Below are 19943 nucleotides of genomic sequence, written 5' to 3' on the forward strand. Positions count from 1 at the left end.
TCAACTCTGTTTTTTATATGCTGGCTTTCCACAAAGAAAATATTTGTTTAACCCTTCCATAGAGTTTATTTTCCATACACTGATAATACAACTGTGCATTTTAGGTCTATTTTGACTAGAGCCATATACAGTATATGCTCAAAATAATTTTCCTAAATCAATTTATGAACAAAAAATATTTTCAATATACAGTGGTATGAAAAAGTATTTGATTGAACCTTTTGGAATTTCTCACATTTCTGCATAAAATCACTGTCAAATGTGAGTCGATCATTGTCAAAATCACACAGATGAAAAAACAGTGTCTGCTTTAACTAAAACCACCCAAACATTTACAGGTTTTCATATTCTAATGAGGATAGCATGCAAACAAAGACAGAAGGGGGAAAATAAGTAAGTGAACCCTCTGCCTAAAGAGACTTAAAAGAGCAATTGAAACCAAGTTTTACCAGACATTTTAAGTCAGATGTGTGCCTAATCACTGATGAGTCGTTTAAAGCTGCCCCCCCCCCCCCCCCCCCCCCTTTGGCAGCAATAACTTCACCAAACGCTTCCTGTAGCTGCAGATCAGTCTGGTACATCGATCAGGACTAATCTTGGCCTATTCTTCTCTACAAAACTGCTGTAGTTTCAGTCAGATTCCTGGAATGTCTGGCATGAATTGATGTCTTTAGTCATTCCACAGCATCTCAATGGGGTTCAAGTCTGGACTTTGACTTGGCCACTACAGAACGTGGATTTAATTCTTCTGAAACCATTCTAAAGTTGATTTACTTCTCGCTTTTGGATCATTGTCTTGTCGCAGCATCTATCCTCTTTTTAGCTTCAACTGTCTGACAAACGGCAAAACATCCTGATAAAACTTTTGAATTCATTCTTCCATTAGCGATTGCAAGTTGTCCAGGCCCTGAAGCAGTAAAACAGCCCCAAATCATGATGCTCCCTCCGCCCTGCATCATGGTGGGGATGAGCTGTTGATTCTGGTGAGCGGTTCCATTTTTCCTCCATACATGACGTTGTGTGTTAGTCCCAAACAATTCAACTTTGGTTTCATCAGTCCTCAAAATTTTTTTGCCAAAACTTCTGTGGAGTATCTAAGTGCCTTTCTGCGAACATTAAACGAGCAACAATGTTTTTTTTAGACAGCAGTGGCTTCCTTCGTGGAGTCCTCCCATGAACACCATTTTGGCCATATAGTTTTACATATAGTCGATATGTGTGATATTAGACTGTGCCAGTGAGTTCTGTAAGTCTTTAGCAGACACTCTATGGTTCTTTTTTACCTCTCTGAGTATTCTGCGCTGAACTCTTGGCATCATCTTTGGTGGACGGCCACTCCTTGGGAGAGAATCAACAGTGCTTCAACTCTCTCCATTTGTAGACAACTTCTATGACTGTCGATTGATGAAAATTCAGACTTCTAGAGATGGTTTTTTATCCTTTCCCAGCTTTATACAAATCAACAACCCTTGATCGCAGGTCTTTGGACAGCTGTTATGACCGAGCCATGATGCACATCAGAGATTGCCTGGCACGGCCAGACTGTTCTCCCTGTATTTTTCAAACACTGTGAGAATAGTCTGGGACCCAGCCCATTAACGGCCCCTCGAGCAAGAACAAAATCAACCATCCAATCAGATTCATTTATTTTCGTGATGTGTTCTCAACGAGCAACGTCACTCTTCCGCGTCGGAACTCAACACAGCAACACAGATGGCGAACAAGAGAGCCGAGAATATGTTCCAATCCACGGTAAAATCAGTTTTAAATTACCAAAAACACATCGACATAAGTCATTGACAACAGTCTGTCTCACGCTAGCCATGTTGAATAAACTCCGCTCTCCTCGTATGTTTACTTCCGCGCGCAAGTCCCTCGTCGCTTTACTAACGTCACGTCTGCCCGTCGCTGATTGGTCCACTCCGCTGTCTGTTTGCTGTGGCTTTCTCCGCCCTGGAAATTTTATCCGCTGAATGGTGGCCAGACACAATAGCTGGAACAACGTTGAGTCTGGTGTACCAGGCTACATCAGACAATGCTTCTCACTGAGAAAATTCTTACCAGGTATGTGTTTTATAGTGGGCAGCGCAGCTTTAACCGACTCATCGGTGATTGGGCACATATCTGACATAAAATGTTTGGCAAAAATTGGTTTAAATTGCTCTTTTAAGTCTCCTTAGGCAGAGGGTTCACTTACTTATTTTTCCCCTTTCTGTCATTGTTTGCATGCTATCCTCATTAAAATATGAAAACTAGGGCTGTCCCAAACGACTAATTTTCTCCCGATTAGTCAGCCGACAATTTTTACGATTAGTCGACTAATCTAATAATTAATTTTTTATTTATTTATTTATTTATTTAAAAACTAATTTAGCAATGAAATTTTTGTTGACGCTTATCAATTAAAAAAAAAACATATTGGAACACTCAAATCATTTATTAAAGTACAAATAAACACGTAAATAACAATAATAAATCACAAATAAACAATGAGTTCAAATGCTGATAGAATTAGCTAGTGTAGCATCCCGATTGAAAAGATGGTCTCTTAAACTGATGGTTTACAACTTTTATTCCATCCTTGATGTAAACACACCGTAAGAGCTACGGCGCACACAAATAAAGCCACACAATTAGAAATTAACAAAAACTTTTCACCTTTTTCCTTTTAAACCTTATTTATATATCAATGAATTGCCTATATGAATTGCCTTTACCTTATTACCTTATCATTGACAATCTCTCCCTTGAGTGCAATCACTGTATATACTGTATATATTTATGACCTTTTAACCTTATATAATTTTCTATACCATAAAATAAACCATAACATGAAATAAACCTTTCAATTAGCATTAAGAACAATACTAATAGCACTTATAGGCCCATTGTCAATGAAACATTATTATTTAGTAAGGCGACAGCACCCTCTGGTGTACAAAAAATGAAAAAAAAAAAAAAAAACCTTACAAACTGCGTGAAGGTGCTTGAGGTGTTTATTCACGGCCGACGTGCAGCCAAGCTTGGCACTGAAGAGACAGGACAGAAGAGTGTACTCTCCTTTGTTTCTTTGAAATAAGTCAATGTTTTGGACACTCTGGTGCGCTTTTTTTGGCTTTGTGCCGCTTTCCCTGCTTGCAAACAGAGCATCCGACATTCTAACTTTCCACGCATATATTTTTTTAACCCTTCATTAACCGTCGACGGCATGTTGTGCTCGTCGACGGATTTACGTCATCAATGACGTCGACTACGTCGACTAGTCGGGACAGCTCTAATGAAAACCTATAAATGTTTGGGTGGTTTTAGTTAAAGCAGACACTGTGTTTTCATCTGTGTGATTTTGACAAAGATAAGATCACAATTGACGGGGATTTTATGCAGAAATGTGAGGAATTCCAAAAGATTCAAATACTTTTTCATACCACTGTAATTTTAAAATCCTTCATCTGTGCCTGTGCCTCTTAAATTGGGGTTGAAAGACTGACATTTTTATATCTGCAAAATTTCAAAACCTTTCAATCAGAATTGTGGATGCAAAAATAATATACGAATGAGGCGAGTTCAGGCCGAGCAACACTTCTTGCTTGAGTATCATCCAAACACAAACTGGATTCATGTGTTAGTTAAGATAAAGTCACACTTGGCCCACTCCCACTTTAGTTCTGGACTCATGAACTAATCCCTGAGGAGAGATTCCCAATGACAAGCATTAGATAACAGCCCTTCATTGAAAAGACATTCTTTTATATTAAAATGGGGTCACAGCAAAATATCAAATTAGCTTGTCACTTAAAACTTTTTCCATTGGCTTGTTGCGGAGATGAGAAGTGGAAACGACGTGTGAGAGGAGATGATATGGAATGATGGACATAGAGTAGATGACCTGTGCGGCAAGCATGTGATTTGGGAGGATATTCTTCCCATGAGAAGGACAAAGAATGCAAACTCTGGATCGGTCCAAGCTGTTGCAATCAACACTCCGATCTCATAAGCGTGCCAAATCATTAGCAGCGTTGAGCTTACACATTAAAAAGTTTGATCTCAAAGCGCTAATAATTAATCTCAAATTGAGGTTGTCTGCAATTGCAGTCAATCAACAGTTGTCTCAGCTTGTAATGTAAATAAACAAGTCTGTCAAGTGTTTAAAGGGAGGATTGTAATAGGATTATTTTGTTGGAGGTTTAGCTCAGTTTTTGCTGGCGGGTGAGTTAACAGCTGAATGCTATCAAAATGTTGAAGATTTTTTTTATTTTATTGATACTCCAGTAGAACTGCCACAATTAATGGACTAAACAACTACAGTGGTATCTCTACATACGAAGTTACAGTATTCGAGCCTTTAATTGACAAATCGCTAAAATAATCGGTGATTGATCAACTATCAAAACAAACGTTTGTGACATTCATCATGAAACCTTAACCATTCAGTTACATGAGGGCTGGCGGTGAATTATCACATTTCAGTGTTATTGACTATGATAGACGTCTAATTCATTTGAACTGGGGGAGGTTGTCAGCAATCAGACAAAATAGGTTTGATGTCTCGTTGTCAATGGCAGCAAATGAGTTGATTCACTTTAGCAAATTATGATTCAAAATGACCTGAATAACCAGATGCTTTAAATCAATAGTCACATATCACAATCCCTGCAGTCACAATACAAAAAAATGGGAAAAGAAACACTTGTCTGGATAATCTGCCTTTATGCATGATGACAGGGTTGGATTAAGTAAATTATTAAAATTTTGAATGATAATTTTTGACGTAACTTCTTGGAACACATCACACAGATATTTATAATATTATTATTACCGCATTGGAGGCTAAGTATGTTCGCTGCACAGAGCCCACATTCATTATTAAATTATCTATTCGACACGTGCATTGGGAAAACTAATCCAGCGCCGTGCGTCATGTTTGATGGACCTAGGCTATTAGTAATGGAATGTGTGCTTCATGTATACATTACACAGACACCCAGGTTCACCCAGGATTAACCTCAACGGGAGGAACCAGCAGCTTCAGCCTCGAGCGCTCGACATCACAGAGCAGGAAGTCATTATAAAAGGACAAGTTGATTGTTTAAAATCCCAGACAAATGCACAAACAAAGAGATCAGCGATGTGAGCTTCTGGGGGGAAATGATGTCTGTTTGACCAAACAGCAACCACTAATAACCTCCCATGTGGGGAAACCTATGTGTAAAGGGAAACATGAGTATGTAAAAAGTGATACTTTTTGTGCACGTCAATCAAAAATAGAGAGGAACTGTAGAGAAAGGTTAGTGGTGCGGTTTATATAATGTTCTATGGTGAAGCCTGAAGCAAATCTAAGGACACTGAGGTCATTGAGTCTTGCGACCATGTTGTTCTTGGCAGAAGATAAAGAACATAAAGAATATCTACTCATTGAAATGCGGATCTGTACTAGTTTCTGTGTGATGGAGCCCATCCTAGCTGGGTACACCACCTGAAATTGTTGCCAGCTAATCACTGGGCACCTAAAGACTAGGAGTGTAACAACGCATCAATTTAGATTGATACATTGATTCGTTTGATCCAATCAAATTGATGGAAATGCAAAAACTTATTTACATAACCGTCTTCTTCATTTTGTTAAAAAAAATATGTTTTTAATCAAATACCCGAAATGTTTAAGCAATAAAACCATCATAAACACTAACATGTATTATTTTTTTTTTTTTATTATTATGGCTTCAGGTAACTTTTTAACTGATCGTGTTAAATATGCACATAATTATGTATTAAATCAGTCGAAGGCCCTTCTATCAAATCAAATTGTGGTTTACTTTGTAATATTGACAAATATCGCATAATTTTCCAAAGAAATTGGTGACTTACATCCTTATTTATTACAGTGCTGCAGTTGATACCGTCCTTAAAGTGCCTATGACAGCAAAAAGCATGTTTATTTCATATTTCACGCGGTATTTTATGCTCCTGAATGAAATGGACCGCTTGGATGTGTGTGGAAGCGATCGAGTTATACATTCAATTTTTTGACGCTTTTTAAATTTTTTTTAATAATGTGACGTCTCCCGGGTCAGCATCTCACAATGCAGCTTTGCTTTATAGCATGCAGATGGACTGCGGATTCAGCTGATTTTGTGGATTAATTTGTTTATTTTTCGCATCACGCCAGCCAAATGTGCTGCAGGTTTTTTTTTGCTGCACCAGGGAGAGGCGTGTGAGCCTTTTTGGGTTTCAAAAACCCCCACCCCGAGATTGGCCAACACAAGTCCAACAACTGTGGGACCATTGGGCTTCAAAGGAAGTGAGTAAACATTGTTTTGCATTATGTCAAATACAGGGATCATGGCACACGTTTTAATACGGAGGTGACTCGCATTTTGTGGCTGACAATGCTCCTTGCCCACCGAGAATCCCACTTGAAACGCCGCTTGGTTTGGGTTAGCATGTCGGCTACCTGTCACGCCTCCTGGTTTGTTTGCGCTCTCCGAAGCCGGGGCAGGGAAATGACAAAAACCGGACAATTCCGGTGGCATAAAATATCGTTTGGGAGGTGCAAGAAGTTGATAGTTTTGACCATTATGGTACTGAATAAACAAATTTTGAATATTTCATATTCCATTTAGCACAAGATTGTTATTTGTCATGGCCACTCCATTTATTTAGCAATTGGGGAAAATACTTAGACAACAAGAATATCCTGTAAAAATATTGTATTAGAGAGATTGAAACAATGACATTTTGCTGCTCTCTTTGTCGAATTTTCCTCATTCTGAATAATTCCCCCTCAATGGTCTGAATTCTAAATCAGATGAAATCGTGACCCTTCCGACGTCATCCTCCATCTGGGGACGCTACAGCGCTAAAATGACAGGCAGGGTTAAACGGCAGATTAAAAGACTAATTTCTCATCATCTGCGCTTTGCCAAATTGTTGTATATTGTTGAATCGTCTCGAGATATGATTCTATTTCACATAATAATGCTATTTAAGATAGATATATTATTTTTATCCTGTTGCAGGGTCTTTAAGACCAGCCTGAAGTCATCAGGAAAAGGGTAGAATCCAATGACCCAGTATAAAAATTGGAGGCCGAGGTAAATGGCAACCCCTCCCCATGAATAAAGGAAATAAACTCAGCCCTGATTAGAATGTCTGCAGGTAATTGGAAATTCACTCCACAAGACAATGAGCAAAGCCAACCTAGCACACTTGGCTTGATTTAAATAGCCACAGTAATCTTACTTGATCAAACGCTAATATTTAAAGTACGGTTTCCTCCGAGGGCGGTGGTCTTCATCTTCTCGTATTTGCACGCTGAGTACACAGAATCCACACTGGGGCACCGTATGCTCAAATTGCATCATCCAGATGTAAGTACAGCCAGGCAGGCCTCACACATACTCACTGAAATTTATTGAAAACTCCAACTGCGAAGAGTGGATTATTATCGCCGCTGAGTAGGCAAACACTGTTAGAAATGTAGATACAGTATGCATGCGTTTAGTGGAATTATGCATACTTCCATGAGAGCTGGAGCGAGTCCCGGAGTGTCTGGATGGATGTGCACATGGTTCCTAAAATTATTCGGAAAGCTTAAATGCAGAGGAGAAAAAAATCATCTCCAAGGGGATTGATGGAGTGTAATTTCACTAGGAATCATTAGATGCGCTCGGACTACAGGTTAGCCAACGGATTCTGTTTGTCAAAAATTTGCATAACACTGAGTGAATGTTATGTCATTGGCTGCCAGACCTGGGAGGGGCTGCCAGTGAATGATAGCTGCCCGACCTACCAGTCAAAATGGACTGAACGTCTATCGCCGTCAATGGCAGTGAATGATTTATCAGCTAAAACTGCAACTCAGACAACAGTGAGCTTTAAACCTGCAAGCTTTAAATTATCCAAAAATCCATTTCAAATATCATCATTATTTCATTTTTACTACTTTTAGTAGCAGAAGTAGTATTAGTAACAGTTGTCATGGTGATGGTAATAACATTACTGTACAGGTGGTAGGAGAAGTAGTTGTTCTGTTATTAGTGTTTTTTGTTCTAGGAAATATCACTGTGTTGATGGTAGTACTAGTACAGCAACAGTAGTAGCGCTGATAGTAGAAATACAGTACGGTATGTCTGAGCAACAAAGATTGTAGAATTCCATCACAGCGTTGAGGCTTGCCCTCTGGTTCCCTCTAACGGCATATTGACAACATAGCATCCCATAACATTTTCCAACGTGCAGATGCATGATTGTCACTAGATGGCAAGAGAAGATGAGTTTTCAAAGAACCACCTACAGTGACCTGTGTTAGCACAAAATGCATCCTGTATTGTTAACCCTTTCAGGGACAGTGGTCACTACAATGGACAGCTATTCAAAAGTTCACACTTAAGACCTTTAACTCTTTATAGAGAACATGAATTTATGGTAAGTTTTTTTTTTTTTTTTTTTTTTTTTTTTTTGACAATTAAAGACTGACTTAAAGTGACTATTTTTGCCACCCCATCAAAAAAATAAATTAATTAATTAATAAATATTTGCAATTATTTACATTGTATTATTATGATTGTATTTTAAAAATATTTTTGAAATTATAAATGGGTTTATAAATTACAGTGCCTTGCAAAAGTATTTGGCCCCCTTGAATCTTGCAACCTTTCGCCACATTTCAGGCTTCAAACATAAAGATATGAAATTTAATTTTTTTGTCAAGAATCAACAACAAGTGGGACACAATCGTGAAGTGGAACAACATTTATTGGATAATTTAAACTTTTTTAACAAATAAAAAACTGAAAAGTGAGGCGTGCAATATTATCCGGCCCCGTTACTTTCAGTGAAGCAAACTCACTCCAGAAGTTCAGTGAGGATCTCTGAATGATCCAATGTTGTCCTAAATGACCGATGATGATAAATAGAATCCACCTGTGTGTAATCAAGTCTCCGTATAAATGCACCTGCTCTGTGATAGTCTCAGGGTTCTGTTTAAAGTGCAGAGAGCATTATGAAAACCAAGGAACACACCAGGCAGGTCCGAGATACTGTTGTGGAGAAGTTTAAAGTCGGATTTGGATACAAAAAGATTTCCCAAGCTTTAAACATCTCAAGGAGCACTGTGCAAGCCATCATATTGAAATGGAAGGAGCATCAGACCACTGCAAATCTACCAAGACCCGGCCGTCCTTCTAAACTTTCTTCTCAAACAAGGAGAAAACTGATCAGAGATGCAGCCAAGAGGCCCATGATCACTCTGGATGAACTGCAGAGATCTACAGCTGAGGTGGGAGAGTCTGTCCATAGGACAACAATCAGTCGTACACTGCACAAATCTGGCCTTTATGGAAGAGTGGCAAGAAGAAAGCCATTTCTCAAAGATATCCATAAAAAGTCTCGTTTAAAGTTTGCCACAAGCCACCTGGGAGACACACCAAATATGTGGAAGAAGGTGCTCTGGTCAGATGAAACCAAAATTGAACTTTTTGGCCACAATGCAAAACGATATGTTTGGCGTAAAAGCAACACAGCTCATCACCCTGAACACACCATCCCCACTGTCAAACATGGTGGTGGCAGCATCATGGTTTGGGCCAGCTTTTCTTCAGCAGGGACAGGGAAGATGGTTAAAATTGACGGGAAGATGGATGCAGCCAAATACAGGAACATTCTGGAAGAAAACCTGTTGGTATCTGCACAAGACCTGAGACTGGGACAGAGATTTATCTTCCAACAGGACAATGATCCAAAACATAAAGCCAAATCTACAATGGAATGGTTCAAAAATAAACGTATCCAGGTGTTAGAATGGCCAAGTCAAAGTCCAGACCTGAATCCAATCGAGAATCTGTGGAAAGAGCTGAAGACTGCTGTTCACAAACACTCTCCATCCGACCTCACTGAGCTCGAGCTGTTTTGCAAGGAAGAATGGGCAAGAATGTCAGTCTCTCGATGTGCAAAACTGATAGTAACATACCCCAAGCGACTTGCAGCTGTAATTGGAGCAAAAGGTAGTGCTACAAAGTATTAACGCAAGGGGGCCGAATAATATTGCACGCCCCACTTTTCAGTTTTTTATTTGTTAAAAAAGTTTAAATTATCCAATAAATTTCGTTCCACTTCAGGATTATGTCCCACTTGTTGTTGATTCTTGACAAAAAATTAAAATTTTATATCTTTATGTTTGAAGCCTGAAATGTGGCGAAAGGTTGCAAGGTTCAAGGGGGCCGAATACTTTTGCAAGGCACTGTAGTACGATGCTTATATAATTTCCATTAATTATTCATTCATTCATTCATTTTCCATTCCGCTTATCTACACGAGGGTCGTGGATGTGATAGAGCCTATCCCAGCTAACTACGGGCAGTAGGCTTTCCAATAATTATTATTATTATTAATTATTATTATTGCTCATGTTTTGACATCCGTCTAATATTTTAAATCTGTCATAAATGTTCTATACTTTTATTTTTTTCTTATTAATTTTTATTGTTTTTAACCTTAAATCTGCCTTAATGTTTTAATATGATTGTACGGTGACCTTAAGTGCCAGAAAGGCGCCTTCAAATAAAGTGTATTGTTATTACTATTATAAAAACTAAAATTAAACTAACTAAATTTCCAATTCTTAAATTATTCGTGATTGGGTCGTGGAAGATTCGAGAACGATTGACAAACATCCAAATTCCGATTATTGAAATATACCAGGTAAAGCTGAACTAAAACACAGTTAACGCGGTCATCGGGAGGCAATGAGGAACGGACCAGGATTAAATATCATGTTCAACTAATGCCGCTAGATAAAAAATCAATAATACCTGACTGCGGCCGACAGCCGCTACCAACCACACCAAATTGCTAGTTGCTACAAACATACAGCCACAAAAATGTTACGGTAGATATCACATATATGTAGAACTAGATGTGAAAGGACAGACGACAGCGGCGTTAGAACATGTATAGAAAACTAGATGCGAAATGACAGACTTGGCGGCGTTAGTAAACAGCCGCCATCTAAAGCAGTAGACCTCTCTGGAAGGCTCTATTGTAGCGAACCTAATTACCGTATTTTTCAGACTATAAGTCGCTGTTTTTTTTTCATAGTTTGGCTGGGGGTGCGACTCATACTCTGAAGCGACTTATGTGTGACTTGTTAGCATGTTCTTTACACTATCATTATCTGAATAACTTAATAGCTATGTTACGTTAACGTACCAGCCACGTTCGCATTTCGTTGTTCATGCATCATGTAACATTATCATACTGTACTTATTCAGCATGTTGTTCTCTATTGTATTTTTATTTTAAATTGCCTTTCAAGATGACATATCTGTTCAATGTGTTGGATTTTATCAAGTAAATTTCCCCCCAAAATGCGACATATGTTTTTTTAACTCTTCATTGCGCATTTTTGGGCTGGTGCGCCTAATACTCAGGTGTGACTTATAGTCTGAAAAATACGGTAACTTTTTATCTAAAATACTCCTAAATCAGCAAAATCTTGACTTGAATCTATCTTTAAATGATGAAACAGTTTTAAAACTTAAAACAACTTTTTCACAATATTAAATTAATTGAATGTAATTTAAAGCTGCTGATACAGTACAGTACAGTACAGTTTTTAACTGTTAATTTGATACTGAAAATAGTAGTTTGGTTTAGCCTGAGAGGATTTTTGAACAATTTTGGAACTAATGTACGAAACATTAAAAGCAGCTACAAATTGGTGGGTGGGGTGCCGTGTTGTTAATCTTACTGAAAAAAAGTAATTAATTATAGTTACAAATTACTTCTCCCAAAAAGTAATTGCGTTAGTAACTCAATTACCTGAATGTAAGAGTAATTAGTTACTTGGCAAAGTAATTGGTGATAATCACTTTTTTTTTTTCCCCTCAAAAAAAACAAACAAAAAACAAAACAAAAACATTGGCCACACTATGTGAAGTTTTTTGTGAAGGTTTTTGGTACAATTGGCCCGAGGCCAATTCTTTACCCTAATTTAGCCTTTACCCTGAATCAACTGTTAAAAGTTGTTAAAATTGCTCCCATTATTGCATTAGTTCCCTTCGCTCTACTTTCGACATATGAAAGTTTTAAAACTGTTTCATCATTTAAAGATAGATTCAAGTCAAGATTTTGCCGATTTAGAAGTATTTTAGATAAAAAGTTACTTAGGTTCGCTAGGAAGGTTCTCTGCAACAGAGCCGTCCTAAAAAGCCTACTGCTTTAAGATGGCGGCTGTCTACTAAGCATTTAGTGCCATGTCTGTCATTTTGCATCTAGTTATATCTATATACAGTACATGTGATATCTTCCATGTCTACCATATCTACCATAACATGCGGGCGTAGTTTGTAGGCTATCGGCTACAACATGTATTATTGGAGCTACCTAGCATCACGTTTGCTCGGCATCACAACTTTCTTGCCTCCTCCCCACTCCTGCTCTGCTCTGTCGTCTCGGTGAGTCCGTCTCCCTCAGACTTTTCGACCAATATAGTAACGCATAGTAACGCATGCCTTTCCGTCCTCAGTAACGGTAACGGCGTTGCCAAGATGAGAAACGTAATTAATTAGATTACCCACTACTGAAAAAAAATAACGCCGTTATATTGTAACGCCGTTATTAACAACACTGGTGGGGTGCAACAATAATCGATTTATAATCGAATCGTAGCCTCTGAATCGTAATCGTAATTGAATCGTTTGGTGCCCAAAGATTCCCACCTCTACTTATGGTTCTGGGCCTCGGGGCTAAAATGCTTTTGTTTACCAAGGAGTATAAGTTCAAACTATAAATATATCTTTAAAGTGTTTATTTAGAGATGTATTTATATATTTCATTTTGCCCCATTTGGTCCTCTATATTAATGTGACTTTTGTGTATTTTATTTGTGTGTTTGCATTGTCATATGATGTAAAGCACTTTGAATTACCTTGTGTGGAATTGTGCTATACAAATAAATTTGCCTTGCCTAAACAACACTATAAGTTTTTTTTGTTTCTTCTCTATTGTATTCAACTTATTGCACTCCATTGATGGTGATGTCCAATTAATTTAAACCATGAAAACTGGCTGTGAGTGCTTATCTTTTGGTGCAAATGACAGTGCGAGACATCCAATCCATTTGGATTGGACAAAAAGCATAGTCAATAACAGCAGTCAGTTAACTGAATGCCCTATAAGTGTTAAAGTGTAAAAATCGTAATTTGTGCATGACAAGGTTACATCTCCGGCGTTCCAAAATGTAATGGTTGTAGACTGTGTCATCTCATAATAGATGTTTTAAAGTAAATGATGCGATAATGCCTCATGAAAGTATTCTTTTGACTTCCCTCCTCAGTAGTGAAGCATTTGTGCAGCATGACTTTTGAGACCCCACACAAACCCTTGTTTAAATTCAATTTACTTTGAAGTGGGATTAACATGCATGAGCGTGTGGGGCTGCCGGACATGGAAAGATGACTCAAGAGGTTTTTCCCCTTGAGTGGGCCAGGACAGAGCAGTGTCAACATTCATGGTCTGAAGAGTTTAAATTCACGCCTCTGCACTACCTACAACAAAGCTTAAATGTCCATAAATAAAAGGATAAGAATATTACTTAAACTAGGGGTGTCCAAACAATTTCCTAAAAGGATGAAATGGCTATTTTGATACTCGTCATCTTACTAAAACCAATCCATAAAGTTATTGTACCTTGTATTTAAAAAAAAAAAAAAAAAAAAAAAAAAACTTCTACAACACTGGATGCTGCGAAAATTTTATGGAGGTTGGATCACATAAGTTGACAAACAAATGTTGACAGGCAGCAGAAAGTGGAGCAAAACAGTTTTGCTTCCAAACTGAAGTTCCATTAGTAAAGAGACATTTGTTATGTAACAGAGGTTTAGTCCCCCCCCTAACTTAACTAATTTGCTGCCATTTAGGGTGACCATTGTGACTGGGAGGGCTGGAAATGAACATTCACTGTCAGCACTCCAGAGGTGGGTAGAACAGCCAAAAATTTAACTCAAGTAAGAGTAGTGTTACTTCAAAATAATATTACTCAAGTAAAAGTAGTCATCCTAAAAATGTACTCAAGTACAAGTAAAAAAGTATCCAGTGAAAAGTATACTCAAGTAATAAGCACAATGTGAGTAACTGCTTATTTTTGTTAAAATAAAATCTTAAACAATGGTATTTTTTGTATTTTTTTAAAAATTATTTCTATGAACTGTTGTTATAATGATACCAAACAATAACCCATTACATAACATCATTAAGCCAAATAAATAAATAAATAAAACAGAAATGAAGTACAGTTCGTCCAAACAGCATGAGTGCCCTCTAGTGGAGAAAACAGTTCCTAGTTTGAATAGTTCCTTCGTAGTTAGTATAATGAAATTAAAAGGATAATATTTCCGTTTTTCCGTGGTCAATCGGTGCCAGATAAAACCTGAGAGAGATCTTTAAATCCACGCTTTTGACTCATGTTGAGGGCAGCGCTCTATGTCAAATACTTCATTTTTTACAGTGCTTTAAAGACGCCATGTGATTGTACAGGCTGGCGTGATCATAGAATGGCAAGCTTGCATCTGATTGGTTTAATGGAGTCATGTGATTATTGTTGCGACGTCTCATTGGTGAAATTAGTCGAGCAACTCTTGGCATCGCTGGCAAAACATATTAAATCTAATATGTAAAATAAAGAGGGAAATGTAACGACTCTTGTGTAGCGCAAAGTAGCAGCGTAAGAGTAGCGTTTTTTCTTCACAAATCTACTCAAGTAAAAAGCATGGCTTAGTAAAACTACTCATAGAAGTACATTTTTCTCAAAAAGTTACTCAAGTAAATGTAACGGAGTACATGCATTACTACCCACCTCTGCAGCCCTCCCACTTAAAAGGGAGTCGACTTCAATTGCCGCCAGTGGCACTGAAACGTGAGCATTGTTGCTATGGTAGCGAATGATTTAAGTGAGAGTGACAAATGATGACGAGTGGTGAACTTTGCCACATTTTCATGACATCGTTGATCCTAATTGCATTTGTTCTGGGATCAGATGTCCCCTGCCAGACGCTATATTTCATTAAAGGCCATCTCACTCATCTGGATCCAACACACACATACAGTATGATGAGAGCACATGAGTCAGTATATGGAGCGCACACTGTGATAGTTACTCACTCAGTGGGAGGGTTGAGGTCCTCTGACTTGGTCTCAAAGAACTTCAGAACCTCTTCACTTTGTGAAATGTGGGTGGGGAGCTTCAACAGAGCCTGCGAATGAGAAAGCTTGTTTAGCAACAGCAGGTCAAATGTTTTTTGAGATAGGTTTCACTAGCAGTGAGTAAGCTTCTGACTACTCAGTCAGTCAGATGTTAAGACCAGGTGGAGGGTGTGGAGAGAAAGAGAGAAGGATTGCTTTTCTAGAGTCAAGCCTGTAGGGGTGATATAGAATAACAATCGTCTGTCTCAGCCAGCTGCTACAGGAGCCATAAACAAAGCCTTATAGAAAACATATTTAAAAGGGCATCTTGAGAAGGGCTCGTCTGTGGTGTTCACTAAATTAATTAGGGGAGCACACTTACAGAGCCAGAGCACTCTGATTAAAAGAAAATTGAATGTGAAAACCAGGAGTTTGAAAAATGCTTACTTTTTAAAAATATATAAAAGTAATTAAATAAAAAGCAATGTCAATTAAAAAAAAAAGTAATGAAGGGAAAAAACGACACTGAGAACCGCTTTATCGACTATAGATGTTTTTTGTTTTGTTTTTTCTGTAACCAGGTTTCTTTTTACAGTGTGATCTTGTTTTGATGCTATTCTTTTTTTACAGTGTCAAATTGCCATTTCTATCCCGAAACCACAGACACGTCAATGAATGGATGAAGTCATATAGAAACAGTATGATTTACAATTTAATTCATTACAATATTTCATTTCTAGTACAGCGTCATTCTATTAGGTCTCTCAAACATAAAAAGCTGCTCAGCTAGGCTACATACTGTATTGCTTGTTATTTGTTAGTACTGTATGTTAAGTAAACTCAACTGCCAATTTTCAGAAACTTTGACTCTCCAGTTGTGTATTAAACCATAGACTTCACTATCAGTTGACGAGACAGCTCCTACAGACATAGCGCAACGGCTTCCCGTAGGAGGCCGGGCCAGGCAGAGTGTCCTGGCAGCTTTCACTGCGATAAACTCAAACACACGCTGCATTCTATCGCCAGATTTAGGTGGAAACAGGACAAAGTTTTTGGTGCATGCTAGCAGGCAGGAGTGTCTCAAGAGTGATTTGGTCGAGGATTCAACGTAATTATTATATAAAATAGCACCATGCATGCACTTTCAAATGTGAACAAAAAAAAGAAAAAAATTGAAAAAAATTAGCATAACTTTAGGTTGAAATATTTACGTAAAATGAATGATAACTGCTTTTAACCAAGAATCTAGATTGTGTTACGATTACATCTATAGAAATTCCAGGATTTACGCATTTTATTTACAAGAATTTTACACTTTAAAAGCTCTATGTTTTGTGATGGCCGCCATGTTGGATTTTGTATCGACACAATATCGTAATATTACATTCAAATAATCAGGTAATTTTCGGCCAACTGCCCATTTTTTGGCAAAAAACTAGTAATTTAGACATTTCCGAAACCATACAATAAAAAATTCGGCTTTTTTTACGTGTTTTATTTTATGCAACATTTCAATCTAAAACTGACGAGCACCTGATAGCCGGCAAGACGTGCTGAGGCAATAGTGACATCAGAATCAAAAACGGAAATTTTGCTTTTGTTGAGTACAATTTAGATGATTCTGCATACTTTCCTGAAGTATTAAGTTTCTGACGTGAAAATTGAGTGATGTATTTGCTGTTGAAAACACAAAATTGCACTAAATTAAAAAAAATTAAGTCACTATTTCAGGCAAAAACTTAGATATGTTAAATATTGCTATTGATCCTGAAAATATTGGTGATTATCTCTGCATTTGGAGATTTTTGTGCATCTAATGTAAAATCTGAGAATTTTATAGCCATTTTAAGTTTTGTAATACTTATATAAAAATAATTAATCTGGATTTTATTAGAGAAAGACTGAATTTTTTGATGCCGCTGCTCATGGAGACTCATATATGCCTAAGGCAGGTGCCTGTTTTGGTTTTAGGCACTGGCGGCTTTTGTTTTGAAAATATTTGAATTTTAAGTTTTTGAAAATAGGCCACCATCGTTTCCCGTCAACTGATAGTGAAGTCTATGATTAAACCTAAAGAACTGAGGTGGAAAAGTACTTAAAAACTGTCAAGTAATATATAAATTTTGAAATTTAGCTCCCTCCATGAATTACAAATGGGGTCATATTTGCAAAAGCGGTGCAGGATTTTTCCAGATCTTATTATACTGTATTCTACTTAATGTACCTAATGTTTTGGCCTTTGAAACTTTCTTAATGAAAATCAGTGGCACGCTTTGCAACACACCTGCCCAGCACTTCCTCTCTGACTTAACAATGAAGTGTGGGTCAGGCAACTGCATGTTGTGTTGACTCCGCTGATTCATTCGTACTTTTTTCATGTATTCTGGTCCAAGTGAGTGTGCCCCCACTTCCTTGGTTTCTTTTAAAGGCTGCCTATTTACATTGGCCACAGGAAATGAGCGGTGCAGATAGAGCAGTCGCTTTCCTGTTCAGGCCTGGGACGGGAAGATAAATGCCGAAAGGCTTCCCTGAAAAAAGTTGCAGCACTTATGTTCTGCGAATAAAACTCTCAAAGAGGTAACTTGTCCCTATCACCCTGACCAACACAAACACTAAAGAGTCAGTCATTGTCTGACCTAGAACATAAAACTTTATTGCATTTACAGACCATAAAATTACATTTACGGACATGTGTTTTTAGACAATTATAGCTCTGAGGAAAAGACGTGCAATCTTGGGCTTACTTTGCAATAGTTGTCTAAGTGCTTCAGTCGTTTGACTGCAACATCTCGGATGTGACTTCGACGAAACAGGACCTTACCTAGAAGGGAAAAGAACACACGCAATTTTGTTCATTAAACTAATGGTAAGTAATAACATATACATTGAATGCTGAAGATTTTTTGTGATTTGGATTTTTTCTTTTCAATTCTCAAGAGTTTTCATCTTCGCCTATTCTTTTAGTAAAAACAGCAAATGAAGCAATAAAGTCAATATTAGGACAAGATGGCTTTGAGGCTTCCCCATTTGATTGCTTGATTTAACTGCAAGCAGACCATCTGCATACTTGTAAAGAGCAAAATGTTTTAATGCCGTTGAAATTATTTGACCCTTTTTAAGAGAGTTATGTGGAAACTTTCTGTTAATATAATTTATTGAGCACATAGTATACCTTTACTTCTAAGCAACAAGATACAGCTAGTAAGTCTACTGTGTACTTTTTAACAAACATATTTCTCATCTCTGACTTTGATAGTGTGAGCATACAGTAAAGTAGCCTTGATATCATCCAAGCACACTTGGTATAATGGAAATTACAAATCATAAATGTAGATATGTGTTCTGCAACTGTCCACTGTTTCATTTACCTGTATATCTGTTTCAATTAACCAAAATGTATTTGACATAATCACACACATCCAAAATATAGTTTGGTTTTGAAAATAATGCATCTTATTTGTTGTGTGTTTGCGAGTTTGCTTACAGGAGCCCAAAATAGCATCACCCAGACTTGAGCAGTTCAGCCTGTTTTACAAAGGATCTCTTCACTGCTCCCTTCTGCTTTGACTCAAAATACGTTGATCAGATTAGACCAATTTCTCACTGCAAACGTCTTGCCTTTATGGCCGACAGCGCACTGCTTGGGCTTGCTGGAGTGAATGATCGTAAAAGAAAAACAATGCGACATGACTGGCCCTGATAGTGTACAATAAGCTGGAGCCATAAAAACATGGGTGATATTTCCTTCTTTTATTCATGTACAGGAACTTCTATTCGTGTACAGTGAGGAAAATAAGTATTTGAACACCCTGCGATTTTGCAAGTTCTCCCACTTAGAAATGATGGGCGGGTTCAAAATTGTCATTGTACCGTATTGGCTCGAATATAAGACGGTGTATTTTGCATTGAAATAAGACTGAAAAAGTGGGGGTCGTCTTATATTCGCGGTCTAGACATACCCATTCACGACGCTAGATGGCACCTTGTTAGGGTGCATGAATGAATGCTTTGAAATACCAGGACATTTTAAATCAAAATCTGTTGCCCTCTGCCCAAAAGTTGAAGATGGGTCATCACTGGGTCTTTCAGCAAGACAATGACCCTAAACATATGGATGGCCAAATCTACACAGAAATGGTTCACCAGACACAAAATCAAGCTCCTCCTATGGCCATCTCAGTCCCCACACCTTGTTTTGTTGGCAAGAGGGGGTTGTACAAAGTATTAACACCAGGGGTGCTAATAATTGTCACACACATTATTTGATGTCAAATAATTTTTTCTTTATGTGGGATCATTTCCCCACTGAATGAATGCACTTGTATTGAAGGTTGGATTTTTCTCTTTTTTCCATTAAGGTCCCATATTATTTGAAAAAAACAAACAAAAAAAAACTATTAGAAGCTAAAAAACACATCTTTTTCAGGGGTGCCAATAATTATGGAGGGCACTGTATTGTTATAATCATTTGTTTCAGATGTACTGTAATTATTTTCTGTATAAAAATTAATTTGGTGTTCAAAAAGTCTTTTTTCCAAACTTGAGTCTTGAAAAAGGGGGGTCGTCTTATAATCAGGGCCGTCTTATATTCGGACCAATACGGTAGGTCCACTGTGAGAGACAATCTAAAGACAAAAAAATCCGTAAATCACAGTGTACGATTTTTTAATAAATATTTTATTACACTGCTGCAAATAAGTATTTGAACACCTGTCCATTAGCTAGAATTGTGAGCCTCAAAGACCTTTTAGTCACCTTTAAAAAGT

The 19943-nt window shown here is 37.7% G+C and overlaps 1 protein-coding gene across 3 annotated transcripts in view; it reads right to left on the reverse strand.

The window, feature by feature from the left end:
* Nucleotides 1–19943, reverse strand: part of LOC130922933 (SH3 and PX domain-containing protein 2A-like) — a 104319-nt gene that overhangs the window by 70375 nt on the left and 14001 nt on the right. For all 3 annotated transcript variants that reach the window (XM_057848216.1, XM_057848215.1, XM_057848214.1), the window contains exons 4-5: nt 17922–17998; nt 15157–15248 (exon numbers count right to left, since the gene is read on the reverse strand). In XM_057848216.1, coding sequence (XP_057704199.1) covers nt 15157–15248; nt 17922–17998 — 169 coding nt within the window. The remainder of the gene's footprint in view (nt 1–15156; nt 15249–17921; nt 17999–19943) is intronic.

This window comes from Corythoichthys intestinalis, chromosome 10 (genome assembly GCF_030265065.1).
Source record: "Corythoichthys intestinalis isolate RoL2023-P3 chromosome 10, ASM3026506v1, whole genome shotgun sequence".
Classification (NCBI taxonomy): domain Eukaryota; kingdom Metazoa; phylum Chordata; class Actinopteri; order Syngnathiformes; family Syngnathidae; genus Corythoichthys; species Corythoichthys intestinalis.